The sequence below is a fragment of the Mus pahari genome, chromosome 6 (assembly GCF_900095145.1).
Source record: "Mus pahari chromosome 6, PAHARI_EIJ_v1.1, whole genome shotgun sequence".
In the NCBI taxonomy this organism is placed as follows: domain Eukaryota; kingdom Metazoa; phylum Chordata; class Mammalia; order Rodentia; family Muridae; genus Mus; species Mus pahari.
In genome coordinates, this window is record NC_034595.1 from 59,624,990 (window position 1) to 59,636,239 (window position 11,250).

Here is an 11,250-nt window from a genome sequence, read left to right on the forward strand (position 1 = left end):
ATCTGCACCTTTAAACTTACTCCATTCCAAAGCGGACCCTCGAGGCACCGCCCACATCCGTCTAACATCACTTCCTTCAGTGTTTGGCGAGAAAAAAAATCTGGGAATCCGAGGGGTTGGGCTGAGCGGCGGTAAGGGGGCAGAGCGGAGCTTCTGCTGGAAATCCTGTGTTCCCTCAATCCGGTGGCTCTGTGCAACTACCACCGTGGAGATGTCGCTTCGTTTCGGGGCCACCTGTTTGCTGAGCTTCAGTTTCCTGCTCCTCATCACTTCTTCAGACGGACGCACTGGGCTTGGAAAGGGTCAGACCTCATTCTTACCGTAATTTTTACGGACCCCGGGCCTTCTTGTCTTAGCACTTTCTTTTCTCACTGTATCTTAGGCCACTTTAGATTCCTCTTTACCTTCCCCAACTGCTTTGGGGGATTTCTTGGGGTCAGGAGTACCAGGTCCGGGAGAGGGTTTAAGAGAAGGAAGTTGTACTTGAGGGCGCTCTTAATTCTTGGGTTTGGGAAATATGGCCCTTAAATTAGGACTAGGTTGTTTAAGAGTCCATTCATGTGTCATGTTAGGCGCTTGGGACGCCTCCAGGAACCGTCACCTTCCCGCCAGAAGAAATAGGTCGCTTGGGAAGTCCTCAGGAACCGTCACCTTTCTGTCAAAAGAAAAAGGGTAGCTGGTGACCTGTGATGGTCGCTTGAGTCTGAAGATTCCTCACCACATTCCCCCGTACCCCCCCAAGACCCGGTTCCCTATCCCCCCAAGAGATGCAGAAGAAAGCGCAAATGAAAGGTAGACCTTTTCCTAGGTCACCAACAGTTGGTTTTGGTGTGGCTCAGCTAGTGTGTTGGAAGAAACTGATTTCTTTAGAGTGATGCATCCGTGGTTATGAAGTATGGACCCCCAACTCCGTGTATTACCTATCTACCTCTATTTCTAAACTTGAATACCTTCTTATCAGTTCTTTTTTATTTTATTTTTTTGGCAGCTGACTAACTGGTTGAGTTATTAATGGATTCCAGCCCTGCCTTGGATATTTTGTGTTATAACCTTACTGTATGGGATTTTTCTAATGCTGGTGGTGTGCCCCCCTGTTTTCTGGTACACCACACACATGACTAGGCCATAGGAGGATGTTGAGTGTTTTCCTCTTCTGCTTGTTCTCCACCTTATGAAACAACCTCATTGAATTTGAGTTCACCATTTAGGCTAGAGGAGCCGCACGTACGTGTGTGTGTGTGTGTGTGTGTGTGTGTGTGTGTGTGTGTGTGTAGCTAAATGGGTGGCCTGAGGAGGCCAGAAAAGGGTGTCAATCCCCCTCAAACTGGAGTTGCAGGCACTTTTGAGCTGCCTCTAACGTGGGAATTGAACTTGAGTCCACTGAAGAGCAACAGGTTCTTTTCACTGGTCCATTTCTCCAGCCCCTGGTTGGTTGGTTGGTTGGTTGATTGGTTGGTTGGTTTTTTCAAGACAGGGTTTCTCTGTGTAGCCCTGGCTGTTCTGGAACTCACTCTGTAGACCAGGCAGACCTCGAACTCAGAAATCCTCCTGCCTCTACCTCCAAAGTGCTGGGATTAAAGGTGTGGGCCACCACTGCCCGGCTGTTTGTTTGTTTTTAGTGCTTTTTATTTTTACATTCATTGGTGGGCAATGAGACTGAGTGGAAATTCAGTGAGTCACCTCAGTTCAGTATTGATTTTTGATCATCAACCATGTTTTGATCATTGACTCAGGTACTAGAGACATGACAATGAAGAGAACAAACAAGGTTCTTGCTTTCATTGGGTGTATATTTAAGTCAGAGTGAAATAGGATAGATCTATGACAGATTAATAAAAGAATTTCAGCTTATATAATACTGTGGTAGACTGGGAAGTACAAAGACTGAAGAGGGTAAGTAAGGGACCTGGCATTTACTTGAATCAGGAGGGTGAGAAAAAGCTTTTCTTTCTCTTTTCTTTTGAGAAAGAAGTTTTTCTAAGGTGATGTGTGGGTTTCTGCCTATGAAGGAAGTGCTGAAAACTGCACAGTGGGTCCTATTAGGTCAAAATGTTCCAAATCCTGATGATCCTATTGTAAAACAGGCCGCTGTGTATTTAGAATAGAATTGTATGTACAGAGGGAGACTGGAGTGCTAGGGTGTATGCAGAGCTGAGTTTCAATGTGTTCTGCCAGTGACCAGATGAGATGCCTATGACAAGCAGCTTAAATCTCTCATAGCCTCTGTCCCTCAGCTGCAAAATGGGTGTGATTGTTACCTCAGACAGTCAACACGAAACATACCCTGCTCAATCGACTGTTGAATGCATGTAACATGATGACGTGTTGTGTTGTTCAGTTAGTTAGCATCATTGCCTAATAAACAACTCCAAAATATATTGAAGCCTTGAATCCCAGGCCTGGAGGTAGAAGCAGGCTAGAGGATCTCTGTGGGTTCCAGGAACTCAAGTGGAAGAGCTAGTTTGTGATAATCCAATGAAAAAGCAAAAGACGAATACTGTCACACACTTGAAAAATATCTAGTAAGAGAAATTTTATTATTTCCTCCATTGAGGATGACTTGCTTGTTTCTGAAAGGAATTAATATTATTTCAAGTGTTTTGTGTATTGTTTATGTATAAATTCTTTGGACATAAGAAATACACTCATCCCACCTAAGAAAGGTAAAAAGTGCTGTGCTGCCTGAAGTAGGAATTCCTGAAAATTTTGATAGTGTTGTTTCTTCCAAAATGTCTAAAGAGCTCCTCCAGCTCTTTCCAGAAGATTCCTTGGTGGTTTGCAGAGAGGAAACAATGAGTATCCTCCCCCCCCCCCAACAGTTTTCATTATGAAGAGGAAGCACTCTGGTGTGGAATAGTGTGCACTAGACTGGAATTATTAGGCCTAGATTTTAATCTTGGCCAGGCCATTTAGCCAGCAATGGTCTTCCCAGGTGACCATTTATTGAGACTTGAACTAGAAATGTGTCCTAAGGGCTTTACAGCTCTAACATTCTGGTGTCGGAAAAACGTTCATTATTCTCAGTAGACTAGAAACTTAAACTTCCTCACCTGGAAAGAAGTGTGAGCACTGACATTTACCTCCTCTCTGCTAGCTTCCAGGCACTGATCTGCATATTTTTTCATACGTAGTAACTATGAGGTGGGTAATATTTTTATTATCATCCCATTTCACAGATGAAGAATTTGAAATGAAACATTAGAAGTTAACTAGTAAGTCGAGAGCAGGAAGATGAATCCCCAGCCCATGTCTTTACCCAGTGCACCACTCTGGCCTCCAGTGCAGAATCTAGAAAGAGGCCATTCATGTGCTCTCCCGCCTGTAATAGAAATAGATGACTTCAGTCTCTGGAATTCAAAGCTGGCACAGAAACACTTACGCTCCATGTCCCCTTTACAGCCATAGTCACTTCATGTGACAGATATTTTTGTTAGCTATATTTACATTTGCACAGATGGTAGAAAGGCTGCCTTCTGACAGAGACATCACTCGGCTACACTGTTACTCTACCTTCCAGGTACAGTGTTGCCTAACTCAGGCCTGGCTGCCAGCTCTGATATTTGACCTTTCCTTATTTAGGCTTCACCATCTGGAGCCTGGGGTGACTCTTTTCTGTTGTCTTTAAAATAATCTTTAGGAAGAAGAACTTGGACACTGACATAAATACTGTGTTTAGAACTGGCTTTTCCTGTTTTAAACATCTTCTTAGGTGGGAAAAAAAAAGAGCTGTTGACGTGGGAACCTTTAGCTTCCTTTGCAGATGGCTGGCATAAACTACCTTGCAGACGACACCTTAGGAAACTGAACTGTCTGCAGAGGTTCCGTGCTGCCCTGGCCAGGAGAATAGCTGCTTAAAACTACCTGTCTAAGTTATCTTTCAAGAGGAAAGGGAGAAGCAAAAACAAAGCAGTCCCCCAGCCCCTATGGGTGTTCTAGAGCTAAAGTCAGCGTTCTCAAGGTGCGCTCCTCCATTCCTGCATCTTTAACCATTGTTAGTGAGCTAGCAAACTGTAGGGAATGGTTTTAACTATAAAGCAACCACCGCCTTTCCAGTTCTGCTCTCACAGGCAAGCTCTTTAACTTCTGTTTCCTTATCTGTAAGGAGGAAGGATCGAGTTAGCATATCATAAGGTTATTCTGAGGATACATAAATTAATTAATACCTGTAAACACATTTTAAAAACTACTCTGCTTAAAAAACAATCCAGCCAGATGGCAATGGTGATGCCTTTAGTCCCGGCACTCAGAAGGCAGAAGTAGATAGGTCTCTGAGTTAGATGCCAGCCTGGTCTATAGAGTGAGTTCTGGGACAGCCAGGGCTACACAGAGAATACAAAAAACAACAAAAAACCCACACCATTACCATTACTATTTCTCATAATTATCATAAGCTCTTCTGTTCTCCATCTCTCTGCATCTCTGGTACATTCAGGAGAGGCGAACTTTGCCTGTCTATAGGTTGCTGCTATTTTAACCTCTCCATTGATGCTTTAAAAACAAACAAACAAACAATAGACCTTACTTTTAGAACAATTTTTATGTCTGTGGAAAAATTGAGCAAACAAAAAAGGGGCCTGAGAGATGGCTCAACGCATAGAAGCACTTGCTGCACAAGTGTGTCCACTTATGTTTGATGCCTCAAACCAAAACAAAAGTAAGAGGGAATTCACTCCAAAAAGCTTTTCTCTGACCTCTGCACATGTACCGTGGCACATGCTCCCACATGCACAGATCATGCACACACCTGCAGATAGATACACATTAAAAAGAGCAGAAAATAAGAGTTTACATAGATGTCCTTTCCCCACTTTTATTTATTTATTTTGTAAGATTTATTTATTTATTTAATGTGAACTAGAAGAGGGCATCAGATCCCATTACAGATGGTTGTGAGTCACCATGTGGTTGGTGGGAATTGAACTCAGGACATCTGGAAGAGCAGTCAGTGCTCTTAACCACTGAGCCATCTCTCCAGACCCTCTTCCCTACTTATTAGCATCTTATGTTAATGTAGACTGTTATATTTGATGAGCCAGTGTTGACACATTTACTAACAAAGACCTCCAGTTTATATTCCAGTTCAGTTTTTTTGTTTGTTTGTTTGTTTGTTTTTCGAGACAGGGTTTCTGTATAACCTTGGCTGTCCTGGAATTCACTTTGTAGACCAGGCTAGCCTCAAACTCAGAAATCTGCCTGCCTCTGCCTCTCAAGTGCCAGGATTAAAGGCGTGCGCCACCACGCCCAGCTCCAGTTCACTCTTAATATATATTTTGTTCATTCTGGCAAATATAATGACATTATTAGTTTGCTAGAACTACTTTAATAAGTACTATAGATTGCATGAGGTTCTATTGGTCTTTATGTACTTATTTGTGTATGCATGTGTGTGTGGAGGTCCACCACAGGCATTGTTTTTCAGAGGGCCATCTCCCTGTGTTTGAGGCGTTCACTGGGACCAGGCTAGGCCTGCTGTTAGTGAACTCTGGGCTGGGGATGCTCCTTGTGTCTGCTTCCCAGTGCTTGAACTGCATGTGCACATCATCAGCCCCAGCTTTTTGCATGGATTCTGGAGCTGGAACTTGAATTGTCGTGCCTGTGTAGCAAATATTTTACAGACTGAGACGTCTCCTTAGCATTAGATTGGTTGGCTTAAACAACAGAAGTTTTTGTTTTGATGATTCTAAAGACTTGAAATAACACTTAGGAGGCAGAGGCAGGCGGATTTCTGAGTTCGAGGCCAGCCTGGTCTACAGAGTGAGTTCCAGGACAGCCAGGACTGCACAGAGAAACCCTGTCTCGAAAAAGATGTTGACAGGATTGTTTTCTGCTTGTTGGTGGCTATCTTCTCTTGCTGTGTTAACAGGGTCTTCCTTTGGGTATTAGGGTGGGGGAGGAGGGGGCGGTGGCGCATTCCTTTAATCCCAGCATTTGGGAAGCTGAGGCAGCTTAGGCCAGCTTGGTCTACAGAGGGAGTTTCAGGACTTCCAGGGCTACACAGAGAAACCCTGTCTTGAAAAAAACAAAAACCTTTGGGCTGGAGAGATGGCTCAGTGGTTAAGAGTATTGGTTGTTCTTCCAGAGGACCTGAACCCACATGGCAATTCACACTTGTCTGTAATCCCAGTTTTTGGGCTTCTGATGCCCTCAGACATGCAAGCAAAGCACCGTTTTGTTCGTTTGTTTTTTGTTTGTTTGTTCTTTAAGGGAAGAAAGAAAAAGAATCCCAGCCAATTTTATTACCTCTTTAAAGACCACATCCTCAAACACAGCCATACTGTGAAGTCCTGAAGATTAGAACTTCAACATCTACAGGGATGTGCACAGTTCATCTGTCAGTGTGCCTCAGTGTCAGAAAATAGCTTGCTGGTATCCCCCCAGCCCATGGTAGGTGGGTTCTGGGGCACACACTCAGGTCCTCATGCCTGCACTTTACTGCCTCAGATCCCTCCGCTGCCCTTGCTTTTGCTTGTTTTGTTGTTTGATTTTGGAACAGAATTGAGTAAGTCCCAGGCTAGCCTCAAAACTCAAAAACTTAGTATGACTCAAAGCATAACCCTAAACTTAAGCTCCTCTTGTCTCCACTTCTTGAATGATGGGATTACAAATGTGTGCCACCTTTCCTGGTTTAGATTTGACAGTTTAATTTGTGATTCCATGAATGGATGTGATATTTCTCTAAACACATCAAACGTAGTTTCGTTTGTTTTTTTAATTCTGCAGTTGTTGAGCCTGGTACCTAAAGCCCTCGTGGTCTAATTCTGTTGCTTCTGATGATCTTCTTTCTGACTTTGATTGTTTTGTTGTTGTTGTTAGCAGTTTGTGGCTCTGTGGTGGTGATCGCACAGTAATTATTCATCATGAACTACCTTGGAGTCCTAACATGGGGAATGCTTCCCCCTAGGAAGGTTTGGGGAGTGAGCTGCACTGGGGACCTGAATCCCTCTAGTTTTCTCTAGTGGCTTAACGGAGAGTCTCAGGCTGTCTCCAGTTTGCCACCTGATAGCAGATGTTTACTTTTGGGGTGTGTGACCTCACCTTTGCTTATTCCTCTGACGTTGGTTTCCTTTGTGTTTGTGGAGGGATTTCTGTTATCGCAGTGAGTCTACTCTGAAAGTCTGCTTCTCTGGGATTCCATTGTTTTGTGGGTGGGTTTCTCAGGCTCTTTAGCATGGCCAGTTGTCCAGGTTTGAGGCCTGTGAGTAAAGTGATGACAGACATGTTGAGCACCTTCCAGTCTCCCAGCATCCTCCCAGCGTCACCCTGTCGTTATTCACTCTTCAGGATCAAACGTTGGGCCTTAGGTAAATGACACCAGCTCTCCACTGGCTAGCAGCCTGTGCTGTTTGAGATTGAAACGTGGCGGTGGTTGGTTTGGACGCCGCTCCTGTGTGTTAACAGGAGGGAGCTTTTATTTTCCTTTGGGAGAACACCGATAACAATTAGATTTTAATTCGTGTGGGGGAAATAAATTTCTGAAAGACAAATATAGTGATTGAAAAAGCATAAAGTGTCAGGCTGTGGTGGCACTTTGCCTTTAATCCTAGCACTCAGGAGGCAGAGGCAGGCGGATCTCTGCCTGGTCTACAGAGCAAGTTCCAGGACAGCCAGGGCTACACAAAGAAACCAGCTCTTGAAAAACAAACAGGCAGGGAGGGAGGGAAGAAAGGCACAAGGTTGGATGTTAAATGCAGGTCGGTTTTTAGCATCGAGAAGACCTGATAGAGCTGATTGGCTTCTTGGAGCCTCAACTGTAAAGAAAAGTAAAAGCGCCAGGCGTGGTGGCGCACGCCTTTAATCCCAGCACTCGGGAGGCAGAGGCAGGTGGATTTCTGAGTTCGAGGCCAGCCTGGTCTACCAAGTGAGTTTGGAGTATTGCATTTTTCATTTTCCAAAAAAAAAAATAATTAAACAAAAAAAAAAAAAAAAAAGAAAAGTAAAAGCTACTTCATACTGATGTTCATACCCTAAGACTGTCAACATTTTTGTATTTTGTTTGCTATTTAGTAGTTACCTTTTGAGAGACAATTACTATACCTATTTGAGTTCTGAAAAGATATAGAGAGAGGAATTGTTGTTAAGGTAACCCGAGTTGGCTTGTATAATATGCTGTACACATATAATAATAACAGATATAAGGAATATCATAGAAGAGGTGGCAAAAAGAGTAAAATCCGGAGGATAGGAAGGAGTGCTGTGAATGACTGTTGTCTGGATGTGACCTAGCTGTTGTACCATGAACTCACAGCAACTGTGGCTACCTGCACAAGGGTTTCACAAGGCCCTCATCCACCCTGAGGAGCTATAGGTAAAAGGACCAGAACTGGCCCTGGGCACACCCTCAGCACAGAGGAATTTATTCGCCCCAGAGGGACAAAGGGTGGAATTCGAGAAATTACGGGAAGGAGATGAGAACTAGGTGGAGAGAAAAGGGCAAGGCAGGGGAGGTGCTCGCCCTGGAGGGACAAAGGACTGCTTCCGGATTGTGAGGACACAAAGGCCATAGACAAAAGGCAGTTTATAAAGAGAGAAGGAGAAGCCGGGACTAGGCGGGGTGGTTTGCGGTGATTGTTAGTTAAGTAGCCTGGAGGGGGCCTGGGATTACTTGATTTAAATACTTTGATAGCTGAAGGAGGAGAAGGGAGTAGCCACTTAAGGGAAGCAGCCTGGGGAACCCGCTTTAGGAATGTAATCTATGGTTTAGCCAGGGGAAGGAGGATAAAAGGATAAAACTGCCTGTTGCAGTGTTTGCCATGCTCAGTAGGTATATAACTTAATGAATGGTTTCTGGAGAAGGAGTCATTCCTCAGTGGTGTAGCTACTAGTAATAATGCTCAAGTAGATAATGTTAGTCTCCAAACCTAGAACCCCTGGCTCTAACCCTGTTAATATACAGGCAGTTCCACTGGCCTGCTCTCAGGGACCTAGCTACTGCTTAGTTAATCATCTGCTGCCTCTAGGTACACCAGGAGTGTACCTAGATAAACCTCAGCCACCTCAGTGCGCTCTCTCTCTCTCTCTCTCTCTCTCTCTCTCTCTCTCTCTCTCTCTCTCTCTTCTCCTGACTTTGTTCTCTGAGACCAGTGAACCCACCCCCAGAGCTGCCCCCAATAAACTTGCTTTTATACTTTTAATTTAGCTTGAATTGGCTTATTACATCGACAGAAAAAAACCTATTAGACATTCTCCCATACAGCCAGGCTCATGCAAGCAACCCTAGTTACATAGCCACATACACAAGAAAATAGGAAGATTTATTAGAAAGACCTCAGTGAAAGGGGAAAAAGATAAAAGGATTATACACACACACACACACATACATACATACATACATACATGCATACACATAATGAAATTTAGAAAGAATAAATCAATTTTTCTGGATATAACATAAGATTATGTGATTTGGTCTCAGATTTCAAGCACTCTATGGACTACTTGGAGTAGTCGTGTGAATTGCTAAGTGCTAGGGAAGCAGGGAAAGATACAAGAGGTTTGGGCCCAGCGCTTAGAGAATTCTCCTTGGAGTAAGGGAAAGGACACGCTAATGTCTGAAGATTCTGTCTGGGAAGTGTGGTGTTGGGACTAGAATGGAGTGGTTTGAGGGGAGGCCCCTATCAGAAGAAATGCCCTCCGGGATTATTCATACCTGAGTGTGAGAGTGGGGAACAAGGTAGAGGTGGAGCCCTCAGGGGAGAGGACAGCACAGCACAGAGGGGCAGAGCACTCCTGTGTCTTCAGTCTTACAAAAAACTCTGGAGTGGGGTTGCTGAAGTGGGCAGAGTGGGTTTGTTTGTTTGTTGTTTGCTTGTTTATTTGTTTGTGTTTTTATGACACGTTCTTCCTTGTAGCCCTAGCTCTCCTGTTACTCTCTGTAGACCAGGCTGGCCTTGGTATGCTAGGACTAAGGGTGTTTGTCACCACATCCAGCCATGTGTAATTTTCTCATTGAAGCCTTTGTAAGGGCTCCTTCTAGGGTTGACCTTTTATCCTGGGGTCACTGGATAGCCTCTGAAATGTTTCTTATTAAGCAGTGATATAATTGAAAGAGATTGTGCCAGGCCACGCCGCTGTGTCAATGAGAAAAGGAGCTTGCCACAGATCTCACCCACCAGAGCTTAACTCTGGGCTCACACAGTGGAAAGAGAGGGCTGGCTCTTTTTTGGTGTTTTGTTTGTTTGTTTGTTTGTGTTTGTTTTTTTTTTTTTTGAGACAGGTTTCTTTGTGTAGCCCTGGCTGTTCTGGAACTAGCTCTGTAGACCAGACTGGCCTTGAACTCACAGAGATTCTCCTGCCTATGCCTCCTGAGTGCTGGGATTAAAGGCATGTGCCGTCACGGCTGGGTGAGAGGGCTGGCTCTTGAAAGTTGTCCTCTGATTTCTGTGTGGAGACTGTAGCATATGCACACCCACATACAAGAACAAATGTAGTTCTAAAATGGAAAAGACCATTCTGGCTGAACTGTGGGAATAATGACAGTTAATGACCTGGCCTCATTTATTAGTTTCTTGTACCAGTATTCTGAGGTGGAAATTAGTGTCTTAATTTTATAGATGATGAACCAGGACTTAGATGGCTTCATTCAAAACTCCACAGCCTTAATGGGAAGTGGAGTTACAGATCCATGTTTTTGTGGGTCTGAAGCTGCACTACCGGTCATTTCAGTGATGATGTTCTCTGATCACTGTGTAAGACAGCCTCATTCATTCTCACCGTATTGTTGGCATAGTGTGGTAGTTCACATAGGACTCATTACTTAAGCTCCTTAATAATCACTAATGAAATGGTGTTCTCCCGTTTAGAGGTATGAAAACAGACCAGAAAATGGTGAAGCTGGCCATTGAACACCAGGCTCTTAGCAGAGGGGAAACATTTTTTTTTTCTGTTCATGGATATATTACACGCATGTTTCCTTCCTTGCTTGTGTGTTTTCTGGATGTTTATACGGCTCTTTCCTTCTAGGTTTTGGAGATCACATTCACTGGAGGACTCTCGAAGATGGGAAGAAGGAAGCAGCGGCAAGGTATCAAACATGGTTGGGATGTCTATAGTGACAAAGCTTTCTAGCCAGTACCTTAGTATTGCTCTCAGTTGAAGGGCCCCATAAGAACTATATAAGTTTCCTGATAACAAAAATTCAGGGGCCGGGCGTGGTGGCGCATGCCTTTAATCCCAGCACTCAGGAGGCAGAGGCAGGCGGATTTCTGAGTTCGAGGCCAGCCTGGTCTACAGAGTGAGTTCCAGGACAGCCAA

The 11,250-nt window shown here is 44.1% G+C and overlaps 1 protein-coding gene across 1 annotated transcript in view; it reads left to right on the plus strand.

Annotated features, from left to right (window-relative positions):
- Positions 1-68: 68 nt before the first annotated feature.
- The window catches only part of Txndc12 (thioredoxin domain containing 12), a 28,031-nt gene continuing 16,849 nt past the window's right edge, over positions 69-11,250 (plus strand). The window contains exons 1-2 of the mRNA XM_021200230.2: positions 69-302; positions 10,960-11,020. Coding sequence (XP_021055889.1) covers positions 212-302; positions 10,960-11,020 — 152 coding nt within the window. The 5' untranslated portion in view covers positions 69-211. The remainder of the gene's footprint in view (positions 303-10,959; positions 11,021-11,250) is intronic.